Genomic DNA, 17,531 nt, shown 5'->3' with positions numbered 1-17,531 from the left:
ATTGTACAGCCACCCTCCTTCTGGACCAATCACATCAATCCTTCCCCTCCACTCCTCCCTCAACCCTAATTCTATCCCCAACTCTTCTATTTCCTCTACTCCTACTCCTCCCAAATCTCTCCTGATTTGTGTGTGTGTATTGTATTTGAATGGAACAAGAGAAAGCAGAGAAAGAGAGAGGGAGATGGGACATCCAATACTGTGATTAGAAATATGGGTGTATATCTGTTTGAAGTCTAGTCTGTGAAGCTCACAGCACTCCTTCTCTTTTTGCAGGTTTGTAACAATATATCTTTGACCGAATATTTCGCTTTGTTGTCTTTATAAAAGGATCTACTGTGCTGTGCTGTGCTGTGTGTGTGTGTGTGTGTGTGTGTGTGTGTGTGTGTGTGTGTGTGTGTGTGTGTGTGTGTGTGTGTGTGTGTGTCTGTGTGTGTGTGTGTGTGTGTGTGTGTGTGTGTGTGTGTGTGTGTGTGTGTGTGTGTGTGTGTGTGTGGACCTTGGTCGTAGAATAGTACCTAAGAGAAGGCACAGGAGTGGTCTGTCTACTAAATGTCTGCTTTTCATTTATATGTACAGTATGAGCTCATGTATTTTTCACTGCCGGGAATGGATTACATGTGGTAATGGAGACACTTACCACATCTAGTTTGTTAATACATCATGAATAAATATTTCCACGTAACACTATACCCATTCCACCACCTATCTGCCTTGCACATTCAGATTTAAGTGTTATGATTGTTAGGTAAACCTGACTTAACATAATTCACCCCCGTTAACTACACATCATTGCTCACCCGGTGAACCTTCCACATAAATGTATACACAGATCGGGTATTCAATACATGATGCTTATGTTTTCCTTGCTGCATTTCAGGGCTCATCACATAGATGCTGAGTGCAACTGCTGAGGCTACTTATTTCCACTTGGTGAAGCTGAACCCTGTTGCTACCCATTTCACATCTCAGGTGAAGTTAATCATGATATAGCGAAATCTGTGATATTTGATATTGCAAAATCTATTGCTATTGACCTCACTTTGAGCCCTAAAGAACATATTTTCAAATTAAGAGTGACAAAAAAGAGAAAATCTAGGAAAGCCATATACCTGAGTTACAATTCCTCTGTGTTACAATTTCTTAGCTCGTCTCTCTGTCTCTCTCTCTCTCTCTCTCACTCACTCACTCACTCACTCACTCACTCACTCACTCACTCACTCACTCACTCACTCACTCACTCACTCACTCACTCACTCACTCACTCACTCACTCACTCACTCACTCACTCACTCACTCACTCACTCACTCACTCATTCATTCACTCACTCACTCACTCACTCACTCACTCACTCATTCATTCACTCACTCACTCACTCACTCAGTTCAAAGTCTGTTCCAAAGAAGCTGGTACAGTACTTTGGACCATACTCTCATTGGTTGCTTGTGTGGAGGTGTGGTCAGGCTCATCAAAACATTGTATGTCTGTGCATATTTTACAGTACGCCTGTAATTCTGCATTCTGTAATAATGAGTGGTTATGTTCAAAAGCCTAGCTGTATGCTAATTTTATGCATATTATCTATCTGTGTTAACTTATACATAGCCTACTCATCTAACCTCTGGTCTCAATAGAGCTGCATAGTATGTTGAATTGAATCCTCATTCAAACTGTCATGTTCCATTGATTAACAGCAGGGGCATCCATCCTCTCCCCTTTGCCCTCTCTCCCCATGCTTCTCTTGTGATGTCACAACAAGGATAGCCTGGCACCAGCTTTGTTCCAGAGCATGTCTCTATTTTCACAAAGATTTCATCAGTGACACTCAATGATTAACAAATATACTGAAATGGACGTGGCAGATACCAATATTATAATTGTAATTTGTCATGAACTGACCTACCACTTTTTATCCTCCTGGACCAGCTGTTCAAGCCTATATGGTACCTGCAGGCCTCCTTACTTCCCCTGCACCACTAATAACAGGATTCCCCTCGTTACACTCAACAAATTGCCCTGGTGGATCGGTGGTCAATTAAACCAGCATCTATTGGTTGTAAGTGAGAAGGGGAGGACACAGTGTGTGTTGTGTTGGAGAGAGGGAGCTTAGGGATGGGTAGAGGCAAAGAATTGTTGTTGCACCCTCAAAGTTCACATCACCTCGTCATCTGCATTAATCTTAGCCTCGTCTCCTATGTTTTTCTCAGCTTCTTCTATGTCTCCTATGTTTTTCTCAGCTTCTTCTATGTCTCCTATGAAAAACATGTACTATGTACGGCTACCCCACTGTCCAAAAGTCCCTCTTTCTAGTTGTAAAGGGCTGACCGGTTGCCAGTTGAAGGCTGGGAAAATGTCAACACCAGATCATTTGAGTGCACATTTCAGGATTTCAAAATTTCTTTCCAACCAGTCATATCATACTGAATACAGAAAGACATTCGGTCTCTGGTTGCATAATCACTTTATTTTTGCAACACTTTTGAAATATATTGTATACTAAGTTTCAGTACCATGTACCTGTCTATTAGCAGAACATTTGGGCAAAATAATTTGAGAATATGACAGTTTTACCAAAAGCAGTAATTAGGTGCAATATGTTTGTTTGGAATGTGGTCCTTCAGTTTGGCTAGTAACCTCCTTTTTTTTAAGTTCAGTATTTCCTTGGGAGTCCATTGGGTCTGTAGCGGTTGGGGTCCCCTCCATTACGTCCCCAGCGGTTAGCCTCCTGGTCAGCTGCTGAGTCCTCGTGTCCTCGACCACTGGAACCCTGAACCCTCTCCCGGCCATCACTGAGAGAGGAGAAATATTACATTAGTAACTCGCCAACCACAGTAAACCAATAATGGTATAATTGTCTTTCTGACCAGACACTTTTTTTTTAACAAAGAGTGGCATAAAGAACTAATTAGAGAAAGGAGAAAGTTTTTATGAGATAATTTGATGACCAACTGAACCACATTATAAGCATCTCACAGATATTTGAGAATCACCCACCTGATGACTGTTGCTGCCCACCTGCCCCCTGGTCCTCTCCTGGCAGCATCATAGTTGCCCCGAGCGTGAAAGTACTTGTCTGAGTTTTTCCAGTTGGCGTCCTTCATGTCGTCATATGCACGCCACATGTCTTTAGCACCTGCAGGGTCAGGAGGACACAGATGTCGAGTTTGACACTTTCAAGGAACTTTACAACTTTTCAAACCACTAGCCTCAAGAAATAACAATGACTTTAAAGGAGTCCTCAAATACAGTACATGTTGCTCTTGAATGATTTGTTACTCTTGAATGATTTGTCGCTCTTGATAGATTTGTTGCTATTGGTTTCTGTATCTATTTCTGTCAACAATGAAGAAACAATGATTAAAGTGTATAAACGGACCTTGAACAGCTTCACCAGGGAAGTGGTACCACTGAGCTTGAGCCCCCACAATAAGGGTCAGAACAAGTCCAGCTAGAAGCAGCTTCATACTTGCAGATGCGACAAACTGAAGGAAACATGAGGGTGAGAGAGCATAGGCTACTTTATGAATTGCTAACATATTTACAGATAATTTATTCAACTTAAACTCTGACTGCCTCATATAACAGAGTTATCACTTACCTTCTAGCTCCTTAGTTAGTTAGTCAGTCAGGCAGTTTGAACTCCCTTGTGTTTCGTGTTGGTTTGTGGTCTGCAGCTTGTTCTTATATTCCACTCAGACCAGGGAGGAGTTCTGTTTTTCCAAAAGCTGGAATTCCCTAACTTCGTCCTCCCAAGCTATTACGATCAGAAGTGTATGTCCGGGAACACAAGATGAGAAATTTCCAGGTCATGACAAGATGAATTAGAGGACCTGCTCTGAAGCCTTGGGCAATACGTAGGATACTCCTCAATTGTGTAACTAGGCCTACAGCTTAAAAAAACAAGGCATCAAAATGTGATGTGTCTGCATTAATAAGACTAATGGGGGCAATGCAGTTTGTTTTTCTGCTTTTAATGTCGTAATTGTCATGATGGATGAGGTTCCAAAAGTTTGCCTCTCACCTAATATGAGAGAATGATTCCTTATGATATGATTCATTATAGACTACTATAGTAGGGTAGAATACAGGTATTTAATAGACATAGACATGAAAGGCAATTTGCATGTGTAACGTTCGTCTGGTGGTGTATGAACGGACCAAGGCGCAGCGGGTGATGAATACATAACGATTTATTTCAAAACAGACGAAACACTGACAAAACACTAGAACAAACTACAAAACAATAAACGAAGGCAACAGACCTGAAACAAACAAACTTACATATAGACGAAGGACGCAAGAACAGGAACAGACTACCTAAACGAACGAAACGAAACAGTCCCATGTGGATTACACAGTCACAGGAACAATCACCCACAAACAAACAGTGAGAACAACCTACCTTAATATGACTCTCAATCAGAGGAAACGTCAAACACCTGCCTCTAATTGAGAGCCATACCAGGCAACCCAAAACCAACATAGAAACAGAAAACATAGACTGCCCACCCAAAACTCACGCCCTGACCAATAAACACATACCAAACAACAGAAAACAGGTCAGGAACGTGACAGCATGTCCACAACTTACGGGTTACACAATTACTGCTCCCCCTCACACCTATGCTGCTGTTCATTGATTATTGATTGCCATTACCATTAGTATCTATCTTTTTATCCTACTACTGGTCACTATTACTCTTGTTTACAAATCAAATCAAAATGTATTGGTCGCATACACATATTTAGCAGATGTTTTGCGAGTGTAGCAATATCTAACAATTTACAACAATACACACAGATCTAAAAGTAAAAGAATGGAATTAAGAAATATATAAATATTACAAGCAATGTCAGAGACCGAAGTATATATATATATATATATATATAATTTTCATGTCCACATTTTATGGATTGCACCTTTATCTTACAGGTTACACAATTACTGCTCGCCCTCACACCTAAGCTGCTGTTCATTGATTATTGATTTCCATTACCATTAGTATCTATTTACAGTTGAAGACGGAAGTTTACAACACTTAGGTTGGAGTCATTAAAACTCGTTTTTCAACCACTCCACAAATGTCTTGTTAAAACAAACAATTGTTTTGACAAGTTGGTTAGGACATCATTTTTCCAACAATTGTTTACAGACAGATTATTTCACTTATAATTCACTGTATCACAATTCCAGTGAGTCAGAAGTTTACATACGCTAAGTTGACTGTGCCTTTTAAACAGCTTGGAAAATTCCAGAAAATGATGTCATGGCTTTAGAAGCTTCTGATAGGCTAATTGACATCATTTGAGTCAATTGGAGGTGTACCTGTGGATGTATTTCAAGGCCTACCTTCAAACTCAGCGCCTCTTTGCTTGACATCATGGGAAAATCAAAAGAAATTAGCCAAGACCTCAGAAAACAAATTGTAGACCTCCACAAGTCTGGTACATCCTTGGGAGCAATTTCCAAATGCCTGAAGGTACCACGTTCATCTGTACAAACAATAGTACACAAGTATACACACCGTGGGACCACGCAGCCGTCATACCGCTCAGGAAGGAGACGCTTTCTGTCTCCTAGAGATGAATGTACTTTGTTGCGAAAACTGCAAATCAATCCCAGAACAACAGTAAAGGACCTTGTGAAGATGCTGGAGGAAACAGGTACAATAATATCTACATCCACAGTAAAACGAGTCCTATATCGACCTAACCTGAAAGGCCGCTCAGCAAGGAAGAAGCCACTGCTCCAAAACCATAAAAAAGCCAGACTCCGGTTTGCAACTGCACATGGGGACAAAGATCGTACTTTTTGGAGAAATGTCCTCTGGTCTGATGAAACAAAAATAGAACTGTTTGGCCTTAATGACCATCGTTATGTTTGGAGGTAAAAGGGGAAGGTTTGCAAGCCCGAAGAACACCATCCCAAACGTGAAGCACAGGGACACAGGACAACAAAGTCAAGGTATTGGAGTGGCCATCACAAAGCCCTGACCTCATTCCTATAGACATTTTGTGGGCAGAACTGAAAAAGCATGCGCGAGCAAGGAGGCCTACAAACCTGGCTCAGTTACACCAGCTCTGTCAGGACGAATGGGCCAAAATTCAGCCAACTTATTGTGGGAAGCTTGTGGAAGGCTACCCGAAATGTTTGACCCAAGTTAAACAATTTAAAGGCAATGCTACCAAATACTAATTGAGTGTATGTAAACTTCTGACCCACTGGGAATGTGATGAAATAAATAAAAGTGTAAATAAATCATTCTCTCTACTATTATTCTGACATTTCACATTCTTAAAATAAAGTGGTGATCCTAACTGACCTAAGACAGGGAATTTTTACTAGGATTAAATGTCAGGAATTGTGGAAAAACTGAGTTTAAATGTATTTGGCTAAGGTGTATGTAAACTTCCGACTTCAACATTATTCATCCTGCTACTGGTCACTATTACTCTTGTTTACAAATAAAATCTATTTTTATTGGTCGCATACACATATTTAGCAGATGTTATTGCGGGTGTAGCGAAATGCTTGTGTTAATAGCTCCAGCAGTGCAGTAATATCTAACAATTCACAACAATACACACAGATCTAAAAGTAAAAGAATGGAATTAAGAAATATATAAATGTTACGACACGCAATGAGTCCAAAGTGTAAATATATATATATATATATGTGTGATGGGATGTATAGACATTTTGAACGGTATGTGGATAGAATATTTTGTATATCTGTAGAATACAGATGTTCTGAAAGAGCTGCAAAATCTGTATCCTTACAAATCAGATGGGCTAGAAAATCTGGGCCCTCTCTTTCTAAAATTATCAGCCGAAAATGTTGCAACCCCTATTACTAGCCTGTTCAACCTCTCTTTCGTATCGTCTGAGATCCCCAAAGATTGGAAAGCTGCCGCGGTCATCCCCCTCTTCAAAGGGGGAGACACTCTAGACCTAAACTGTTATAAACCTATATCCATCCTGCCCTGCCTTTCTAAAATCTTCGAAAGCCAAGTTAACAAACAGATCACCGACCATTTCAAATCCCACCGTACCTTCGCCACTATGCAATCTGGTTTCTGAGCTGGTCATGGGTGCACCTCAGCCACGCTCAACGTCCTAAACAATATCATAACCGCCATCGATAAAAGACAGTACTGTGCAGCCGTCTTCATCGACCTGGCCAAGGCTTTTGACTCTGTCAATCACCGCATTCTTATCGGCAGATTCAATAGCCTTGGTTTCTCAAATGACTGCCTCGCCTGGTTCACCAACTACTTCTCAGATAGAGTTCAGTGTGTCCAATTGGAGGGCCTGTTGTCCGGACCTCTGGCAGTCTCTATGGGGGTGCCACAGGGTTCAATTCTCGGGCCGACTCTTTTCTCTGTATACATCAATGATGTCGCTCTTGCTGCTGTTGATTCTCTGATCCACCTCTACGCAGACGACACCATTCTGTATACATCTGGCCCTTCTTTGGACACTGTGATAACAAACCTACAAACGAGCTTCAATGCCATACAACGCTCCTTCCGTGGCTTCCAACTGCTTTCAAATGCTAGTAAAACTAAATGCATGCTCTTCAACCGATCGCTGTCCGCACCTGCCCGCCCGACTAGCATCACTAGTCTGGACGGCTCTGACTTAGAATATGTGGACAACTACAAATACCTAGGTGTCGGGTTAGACTGTAAACTCTCCTTCCAGACTCACATTAAGCATCTCCAATCCAAAATTAAATCTAGAATTGGCTTACTATTTCGCAACAAAGCCTCCTTCATTCATGCTGCCAAACATACCCTCGTAAAACTGACTATCCCACCGATCCTTGACTACGCGATGTCATTTACAAAATAGCCTCCAACACTCTACTCAGCAAATTGGATGTAGTCTATCACAGTGCCATCCTTTTTGTCACCAAAGCCCCATATACTACCCACCACTGCGACCTGTATGCTCTCGTTGGCTGGCCCTCGCTACATATTCGTCGCCAAACCCACTGGCTCCAGGTCATCTATAAGACTTTGCTAGGTAAAGCCCTGCCTTAGCACACTGGTCACCATAGCAACACCCACCCGTAGCACACGCTCCAGCAAGTATGTTTCACTGTTCATTCCCAAAGCCAAGACTTATTTTGGCCGCCTTTCCTTCCAGTTTCTGCTGCCAATGACTGTAACGAATTGCAAAAATCACTGAAGCTGGAGACTTATATCTCCCTCTCTAACTTTAAGCATCAGCTGTCAGAGCAGCTTACTGATCACTGTACCTGTACACAGCCAATCTGTAAATAGCACACCCAACTATCTCATCCCCATATTGTTATTTATCTTTTTGCTCTTTTGAACCCCAGTATCTCTACTTGCACATCATCATCTGCACATCTATCACTCCAGTGTTAATGCTAAATTGTAAATATTTTGCCTCTGTGGCCTATTTATTGCCTTACCTCCCTAATCTTCTACATTTGCTCACACTGTACATAGATTTTTATTTTCTGTTATTGACTGTACGTTTGTTTATGTGTAACTCTGTGTTGTTGTTTGTGTTGCACTGCTTTGCTTTATCTTGGCCAGGTCGCAGTTGTAAATGAGAACTTGTTCTCAACTGGCTTACCTGGTTAAATAAAGGTGAAATAAAATAAATAAAATAAAAAATACATGGGATAGAATAGTATATATACAGCAATAGTTTAATTGGATGGCATTGACTAGACTACAGTATATACTGTACATATGGCAAAGATTCAATAACAAAGACCAGGGAGGTTTTCCAATGACTCACAAAGAAGGCATTAGAAAACCTAGTGAGCTTTTATGGGGCATACTGCAACAACAACAAAAATGATATGGATAGTTTAAAGTACATACGCCTCTTAGCATCTCGTGAGGCCTACCCGTTTCTGGATATAACCCATGTCTGGCATCTTGAGAATGGCTAACTAACACTGCCTCTTCTAGTCAGCAACAACACAACATCAGAAAGAAAATTACAGATTTTAATGCTTTACTGTACTGACCTATTTAGCGTTTGTCCTCAATTGTAAATCATTGTATTTTGGTGTAAAACACTGTCTCAGGCACTGCTCCAGAATCTCCCATAGGTGTTCAATTGGGTTGAGATCTGGTCACTGAAATAGCCATGGCATATGGTTTACATAATTTTCATGCTCAGCCAACCAGATCAGTGACCACTCCTTCCCTGTGGACGGAGGCATTGTCATCCTGCGGGCCAAAGCCATGATAGCCAAAATAATGACCTGCCCAGCATTTTTATACATGACCCTAAGCATGATGGAACGTTAACTGCTTAATTAACTCAGGAACTCCACCTATGTGGAAGCACCTGCTTTCAAAATACTTTGTATCCCTCCTTTACTCAAGTGTTTCCTTTATTTTGGCAAATACCTGTACTTAAAACAGTACCTCCATGTAGTGTTACCAAATATTTGAATTTTGAAAGGTAACAAAAAAAAGAAAAAATATATTTTTAACTAGTTTTAAACTTTTATGGCTATCATGATGACGTCATGTTGGTAGCATAATGACATGTCAGTATGGAGACAGCACAGCAAGGTTATGTGTTTTTATATTCGTTTTTATTTCTGTTTGTTTTGTACATCTGTTTTAGTTTAAGTTGTATGAAAATATATATATTTCATTTTTATATTATTTAGGTTCAGTTTTAGTGTTAAGAAGATAAAGCATTTGTGGGAGGCTAGAAGAAATATGGGTTGTAGAGTTTTTGTGTGTTTTTTGGGATGTCACAACTGGGGGGCAGTAATATATAAGGTGATGGGTCAGGTCATAGGTTAGCCCTTCTCATGACTCCAATTTTACATTGGTGTCACATATACTCCCTCTCTGGCCTCTAGGTCATCAGGCTGCTGAGTATCCCGCACATCTGTCACCATCGCCTCACGCACCTGCACCTCATGACACTCACCTGGACTCCATCACCTCCTTGATTATCTTCCCTATATCTGTCACTCCCCTTGGTTCTTTCCTCAGGTGTTATTGACGCTGTTTTCATGTTGGTGTGTTGCGTGGTCATTGTTCCTTTTATTTATTAAAACACTCATTCCTTGAACTTGCTTAATGACTCTCAGCCCACTCGTTACAATTGGAGTCATTCCATGTCCCTTTTTATTAGCTGAAGTTATTTGGTCAAGTGTGAAACCCTCTATCTAGAAATAATTGATCCCTGATTGGAACATGGTTTTGGAAACCTTGAACACTCAACTTATCCATAAATAACTTTACAAATACAAAAGATACACTTACTGTTTTACAACAGATCTCCACTGAGGTTTTCTGTGTAACAGCTTCCAGTCAATGTTTTTTGTTGTTCCCTCCTGAGTTTCCATTAGTTCAGGAAGTGCAATGCAAAACACCTCAGTGGGAATCTTTGTATTTGTAAAATAACTTGAGTGATATGAAAATAGAATTTCTGAGGTTTCCAAAACTATATTGCACGCAGTGATTATTAACAGTTACACAAAACATTGACCCCGCTGTTATTGTTCAAATGAGAACCCATGGCTGGATGGCCTTGGGTTCTCAAGAGCTAAAGTTAGGTTAGGTTTAAATTATGAAGTCAATCTCAATCTGACTTGGAATTAAAAGGAATAGTGTCCAGACTGGTGTAAAAAATATGGTGGAAGTAAACTCTTTCACCCATGTTTACACCAATCCAATGCTTTTCAAATTTAGTAGTACAAGTAAGCTATCTAGGCATTTTTTCCCCCTGTTAGCTAGTGACAGTGATACTTAATCGACATTTTTTTATCTCCTGGATGCATTTACCTGCCAGATTCAGCAGCTTGAAAACCACATGAGACATTTGCCCAAAGTTTAGGAAAAAAATACTAAAACCGAACATAATTCATATGGACATATTACCAATAATGTTTTGTTGGTAGTGAAAGCCAGCTGAGATGCCAGTTCTCCGTTCCTGACTAATAGAAACAGTTCTGACTGGAAATGAAACTTCGGAATTTCCTCAGCATCACATCCTGTTTTTGACAGTGTTACTATGGTCCTGTCCAAAACAAACCGTAGCCCCAAATAGACAGTTGACATGATGAAATATAGACAGAGATGGGTGTGTTTTCCCCCATCTAATCAGGGCATGGTAATTAAATGTATTTGTTTGAAATCTATCATTAGATTGTTTCATTTCAGAGAGACTATCATATGTTGTTGCAAAATGCCATATATCCACCTCACTCACAGAGAAAACAGTAGCACTGCAAGGTTTTACAGTCAAATGTATATATATAAGAACTGTACAAATTACATATTGGTGATCATAGATATAGAACCCTAGATAGGATGATGTCATAGACCCACTACACTAAGTGCAGGGTTGGGGAGTAACAGATTACATGTAATCTATTACACCTGTTTCGAGGGCATTATCACTTAAATGAATACCTGCTCTTTCCGTGACAGACTGACCAGGTAAAATATATGACCCCTCATTGATGTCACTTGTTAAATCCACTTCAATCAGTGTAGATGAATGAGAAAACCGGTTAAACAAGTATTTTTAAGCCTTGAGACAATTGAAACAAGACAAAAGATTTAAGTGCCATTGAACAGGGTATGGCAGAAGGTGCCAGCCACATCGTTTTGTGTCAAGAACTACAACTCTGCTGGTGGAAGGACGGCTCACAGTAATGGCTGGAATGCAGTCAATGGGAACAACATGTTTGGTACCATTCCATTTACTCCATTCCAGCCATTATTATGAGCCGTCCACCCCTCAGCAGTCTCCACTGGTGTACATAAACTAGATATCATTAGAATTCCTGTCTACTGATATGTCTGTTGGTGACATCAATATAAAAAAATACATTTTTACAAAATTATCAATAAAGTAATATGTCTATATGTCAAATCTGCAGGATACAAACATTCCATTCCAGCTAAATAATGGATATATAGCATTTTGCCACAAAACCTTTTTAATATACATCTCAAATCTTAATCTATAGCGAGGTTTCCATCCAATTTGCGGCAGATTTTCATGTGAATATTCTCAAATCCGCATGAATAAAATCTGAGCATTTTCCCACCAGATACGTGTTTCCATCAAATAAACTTTTTGCAGATAAAATTCTGTGTATGATAACGTAGTGCACATAAAAAACTTTCTCGGTTAAAAGTTCAATTGGTTTCCATCACATTTTCAACTGATGGTTTTGTTACAAAAAATATTGAGTTAATATAGCGAATGTGCCCACTCTGGTATTGGCACATGCACTCTAGCCAGCAGCTCGTAGATACAGTGCGAATATAGCCTACATCAGGGATGGGCAACTTAAATGATTGTGGGGGCCACAACAAATCAGAATGAGTTTATGGACATGAGAGCGAGATTATTTTTAATTGTCAAATGGCAGCCAAGCACTGGTTGTTAATTTTGTCACCAGAATAAGACCCTCAATATTTTTGGGAGAGGAGCATCAAGCTCATCACTTTGCAATTTAACCATGCTGTGAAGTTCATCATAGTTTATTTCATCTGTAGCCTAATAAACTGTATGCTTTCCAAAGTCGGAGAGGGAGGACCACACATTTCATCTTGTGACTGCAAGATTACTTTATTAAATCAATATTTGCACTTAAAAGCCTTTCCGCCACCATCTCTCGCATAATTCATTTTACAGACAAAAAGATCCAACCTTGTCTATTGTATTTAGTTTATTAAATATTTGGAAAGTTTATGAGAAATCTGGTGTTTCCATCAGGACGGTCGCGACATTTTTTATCCGACATTTACTGAATTTTCTAGTCTAAAATGCCTTCTCAGTTTATTTCATAGTACCAGTAGATGTTGTAATGTTCTACCATCAGATAATATGGATATAATTGATCAGAAAGGGCCTGTCAAAACCAGGAGGGAAGCAGTGGAAGAGTTAGAGTGAGAAGGAGAGTTTACCTGATGCAGTCTGTCACTCCGCCGTCCCCGACTTCCCCATGTCATGGTCTGAATTCTGGTCTTAATCACTGTAATACACATACTGTATCAATTGGCTTACAGGGTACACGGCAGGCATAATCAAATCACATTTTATTTGTCACATGCGCCGCATACAACAGGTAGACCTTACCATGAAATGCTTACTTACAAGCCCTTAACCAACAATGCAGTTTTAAGAAAAATAAGGGCCTTTCTATGACACTGACTGGTATATAGGTCCTGGATGGCAGGAAGCTTGGCCCCAGTGATGTACTGGGCCATACGCACTACCCTCTGTAGCCCCTTGCGATCGGAGGCCGAGCAGTTGCCATACCAGGCGGTGATGCAACCATTCAGGATGCTCTCGATGGTGCAGCTGTAGAACTTTTTGAGGATCTGAGGACCCATGCCAAATCTTTGGGGGAATAGGCATTGTCCTGCCCTCCTCACGACTGTCTTGGTGTGTTCATGGCTTCATGGCTACATGGCTACACTAAATGGCTACAGACGTGAGTGCTATGGGTCAGTAGTCATTTAGGCAGGTTACCTTAGTGTTCTTGGGAACAGGGACTATGGTGGTCTGCTTGAAACATGTAGGTATTACAGACTCGGCCAGGGACAGGTTGAAAATGTCAGTGAAGACACTTGCCAGTAGGTCAGCGCATGCTCGGAGTACACGTCCTGGTAATTCCTCTGGCCCTGCGGCCTTGTGAATGTTGACCTGTTTAAAGATTCGTCACTACAGACACGGGTTCAATCCCGGGCTGTATCAGAACTGGCCGTAATCAGGAGTCCCATAGGGTGGCGCACAATTGGTGCTGTTTCCTCCAACACATTGGTGCGGATGGCTTCCGGGTTAAGCGGGCGGGTGTTAAGAAGCACGGTTTGGTGGGTCATGTTTCGAAGGATGCATGACTTGACCTTCTCCTCCCTATCCCGTTGGGGAGTTGCAGCGATGAGACAAGATACAAATTGTGGAGAAAAAGGTGGTTCAACATTTTTTTTTAAAGTCTTACTCACATCGACTGCGGCGAGCGTGATCACACAGTCGTCTGGAACAGCTTAGCTCAGTGCGGATGTTGCCTGCATTCCATGGCTTCTGGTTGAGGTATGTACGTATGGTCACTGTGGGACAACGTCATTGATGCACTTATAGATGAAGCAGGTGACCGATGTGGTATACTCCTCAATGAAATCGGATGAGTCACGGAACATATACCAGTCTTTGCTAGCAAAATAGTCCTGTAGCTTAGCATCTGCGTCATCTGACTACCTCCATATTGAGTGAGTCACTGGTACTTCCTGCTTTAGTTTTTGTTTGTAAGCAGGAATCAGGAGGATATAATTATGGTCAGATTTGCCAAATGGAGGGCGAGGGAGAGCTTTGTAAACATCTTTGTGTTTGGAGTAAAGGTAGTCTAGAGTTTTTTTCCTCTCTTCTTGCACATGTAACAGGTAAAACAGATTTGAGTTTTTCTGCATTAAAGTCCTCGGCCACTAGGGGCACCGCCTCTGGATGAGCATTTTCTTGTTTGCTTATGGCTTTATAGAGATCGTTGAGTGCGGTCTTAGTGCCAGCATCGGTTTGTGGTGGTAAATAGACAGCTACGAAAAACATAGATGAACACTCTCTTGGTAAATAGTGTTGTCTACAGCTTATCAAGAGATACTCTATCTCAGGCAAGCAAAACCTCGAGACTTCCTTAATATTTGATTTTGCGCACCAGCTGTTATTGACAAATAGACACAGACCTCCACCCCTTGTCTTACCGGAGGCAGCTGTTCTGTCTTGCCGATGCACGGAAAAACCTTACAACTGTATACACACTCATACCTGTATACACACACACGACTGTCCTTACCATCCACAGGTAAGCTGCATTGCTGTACGGAGATGTCCTTACCGTCTCCCGGGTGAGCTGCATTGCTGTATGGGACCTCAACTCCACTGGGCCCCCAGGGGCCCCAACTGCAGCCTGGGACATCAGCTTCCTCTGAGCCTCTACATGTGTCATAACACACACAACATCATCAGTATCATCAGTGTGACATCATCAATCAGGGACAGAGAAGCAGGAATGCACCAGGAGAAGTTGACAAACAAAAATACATTTGAGGAGTCACAGGAACACAAGGAAGAGTCACAAATGTGGTCAAGCAATAAAATAACTATTGTACATTGATACAATAACAATGCTGGCTGTTACTGGTTCTAACTGATCAGATCTCTGTGATCTGTTTGTGTTTGTTTGGCTGACAAGACATTGGTTAGTCATGAAACCCTGACTGGGAACAAGGGAACATACAACCTCCTCTCTCCTTCTTCTACCCATTTCTCACCTATCCGCCCTGCATCCTGTAACTGGATCTTTAGCATCTCCATGGGAGTGGTGATGATGACCTGCACCAAGAGATGGAGAGATGGAGAGACAAAGAGATGGAGACACAGAGATGGAGAGACAGAGAGACAGAGAGATGGAGAGACAGAGATATGGAGAGACAGAGAGAGACAGAGAGATGGAGAGACAGAGAGACAGAGATGGAGAGACAGAGAGATGGAGAGGCAGAGAGATGGAGAGACAAAGAGATGGAGAGACAAAGAGACTGTTGAGCCACAAGATGGTAGTAGAAAGCTGTCTGAGGCTGATACCCAAACTGATCTTACCTGACATGTACCAGCACCACAACCCGCCAGCATCTCCCTCAGCAGGGTGAGCTTCTGACTGAGAGAGAGAACAAATGTCATAATCATTTTGGTTCAATGACTTTGCTAATTTCTCTGGATGGTCTGGTGCTATCTCAAGTGATTTACATACATTAAACAAAATGCATACAACATAAAACTCCCTGTTTCTATCCACAAAGGACATGACCATAAACATGCATTAAACAATAAACATACCATTAGTGATACACATAAAGAAACATACATAAACAAACACATACACACACTCACGGATTCACACAGTCTTAGAAACATGTTAATAATTCACCAGTTCACTAGCGCAGGTCACTCAATAATTTATCAGCCATGTTGTTGGACCCCATGGAAATGTTGAGGGACGCTAAAGATAGCCCAGGTATGTCATGCGGATAATGCTGCAGGGGCCTGTGGGATTGGTCCTATCAACCATGCTGTATGTTTACAAAATATTTATACTTCTAACGTATTACCACTAGATCCCAGCACATAGTGAAGATATTATTAAAATCCTATTTGTGATATGTATATCAAATCCAAACAAGAAGTTAGTTAAAGCTGATATAGTATACACTACATCTTTCAAGTACATCTATTCAAAGAGATCAGAGTGGGCAAGAGGTTGGTGTACCAGTCAGTTACGACTGGTGTATGATTGTATTTGACAGACAGGTGTTTGAAAGAGGCCTCTGAGCACTACTCACCCATCCTTGGACAGGTGCTGTCTAAAGAAGTCATTGGCAGCTAGTTTGATGGCCTTCTCTGGAGTGACCAGAGTCAGGTTCACAGCAGCACCTAATGGTCAAAGAAATATAGAGACACAGAGTCATAAACAAAGAACATGCTCAAACCTGTGTGCACACACACGCACGCATGAACACACACATACACACACACCACACACACGCACGCACACACACACACACACACACGCACGCACGCACAAGCACACACACACACACACACATAATTTTGTTCTACCTCTGTACATGCCAAAGTACCCCTCTGATTGGATGGTCTTGATAAGGCAATCTGACCTGTGTAGTGAACACAAAGGATTACTGTGCAAAGACCTCAGAGAATCAACCAGAGGTAAGCAGATACTACAAGCAAACTGCAAGTTCGTTTTAGATTTTTTTTTTTTTTTTTGACTGGTTAAAAGAGTGTGTTTACCAGCTTTGTGCATACATGCTGGTGTAGAGACGGGAACCATTTTGCTGGTTCTGGAGACGGGTCTTGGCTAGGTCAATAGGAAATACACATGTCACACCAATCAGTCCAGCAATTCCCCCATTGATCAATTTGGCAGGTAAACTGAGAGGGAGAGAAAGAGAGAAGGGTGAGACGGGATCAAAAAGGTGACAATGACCAATCAATAACAAAAGTTAAAAACAAGAATGAGAGAGCGGGAAAATAGTGGAGGAATTAGTTCAAGACTCAAACTAGAACATCAATTAAAACATGTGATAAAATCCTCTCAGATTCTTCTGTTTCAATCAATATCCTTATCCGCACTTACCTGATCTGCTTGTCAGCCATCTGTCTGTATATCTGTAAACGTGATCTGCAAGGAAAACAATGGATTAGTGGACGATAGATGGAGAATACCTCAGTCAACCAACCAATGTTCAACCGTCAGTTTCAGTCAGTCAGTCAAGTAATTGGCCAGCTGTGGAGGAGAACTGGAAAAGAACAGAGTACAAATCCATATCAGAACAGTAGTCAGACACTCAGTTAAAGCTTTGAGAAACATCTGTGCATGGAACGTACTTGGCTTATCCCTGGGCATAGTAGCATTTACCTCAATGTTGTGTTGGCTGGCTACCTGAAATGAAGAGTGTTCATTCATTGAGCCATGCTTTCAGAAGA

At 41.2% G+C, this 17,531-nt stretch overlaps 2 protein-coding genes and 1 long non-coding RNA gene across 6 annotated transcripts; 1 reads left to right on the top strand and 2 right to left on the bottom strand.

The window, feature by feature from the left end:
* The first annotated feature begins 119 nt into the window (after nucleotides 1–119).
* On the top strand, nucleotides 120–15,411 carry LOC120049078. Its single transcript, XR_005477090.1, has 3 exons — nucleotides 120–276; nucleotides 881–972; nucleotides 14,833–15,411. It is a non-coding gene; the product is annotated as an uncharacterized LOC120049078 (long non-coding RNA).
* Nucleotides 2,444–3,713, bottom strand: LOC120049015 (serum amyloid A-5 protein-like). The gene is made up of 4 exons (XM_038995278.1): nucleotides 3,600–3,713; nucleotides 3,378–3,483; nucleotides 2,996–3,134; nucleotides 2,444–2,790 (listed from the first exon to the last, which is right to left on the bottom strand). The coding sequence occupies exons 2-4, from the start codon at nucleotides 3,463–3,465 to the stop codon at nucleotides 2,652–2,654; spliced, it is 366 nt and encodes a 121-aa protein (XP_038851206.1). The 5' UTR covers nucleotides 3,466–3,483; nucleotides 3,600–3,713; the 3' UTR covers nucleotides 2,444–2,651.
* Nucleotides 3,647–17,530, bottom strand: LOC120048941 (mitochondrial glutamate carrier 1-like). 4 transcript variants are annotated; one of them, XR_005477082.1, is made up of 10 exons: nucleotides 17,433–17,530; nucleotides 17,182–17,226; nucleotides 16,836–16,976; nucleotides 16,644–16,699; nucleotides 16,367–16,457; nucleotides 15,627–15,684; nucleotides 15,302–15,362; nucleotides 14,866–14,963; nucleotides 12,941–13,008; nucleotides 3,647–3,755 (listed from the first exon to the last, which is right to left on the bottom strand). XR_005477082.1 is itself a non-coding variant. In XM_038995228.1 (9 exons), exons 2-9 carry the CDS (start codon nucleotides 17,199–17,201, stop codon nucleotides 13,006–13,008), a joined length of 528 nt encoding a protein of 175 aa, XP_038851156.1. In that variant the 5' UTR covers nucleotides 17,202–17,226; nucleotides 17,433–17,530; the 3' UTR covers nucleotides 12,552–13,005. The 4 variants fall into 4 exon arrangements, 1 of the variants encoding a protein (XP_038851156.1); XR_005477083.1 differs by having other exon boundaries at nucleotides 17,464–17,529; XR_005477084.1 differs by having other exon boundaries at nucleotides 16,851–16,976; nucleotides 17,433–17,527.
* Between the last annotated feature and the right edge of the window lies 1 nt (nucleotide 17,531).

Source organism: Salvelinus namaycush, chromosome 1 (genome assembly GCF_016432855.1).
Source record: "Salvelinus namaycush isolate Seneca chromosome 1, SaNama_1.0, whole genome shotgun sequence".
Taxonomy (NCBI): Eukaryota; Metazoa; Chordata; class Actinopteri; order Salmoniformes; family Salmonidae; genus Salvelinus; species Salvelinus namaycush.
Note: the sequence above shows the minus strand (reverse complement) of the source record. Positions and strands in the feature narration are given on the sequence as shown.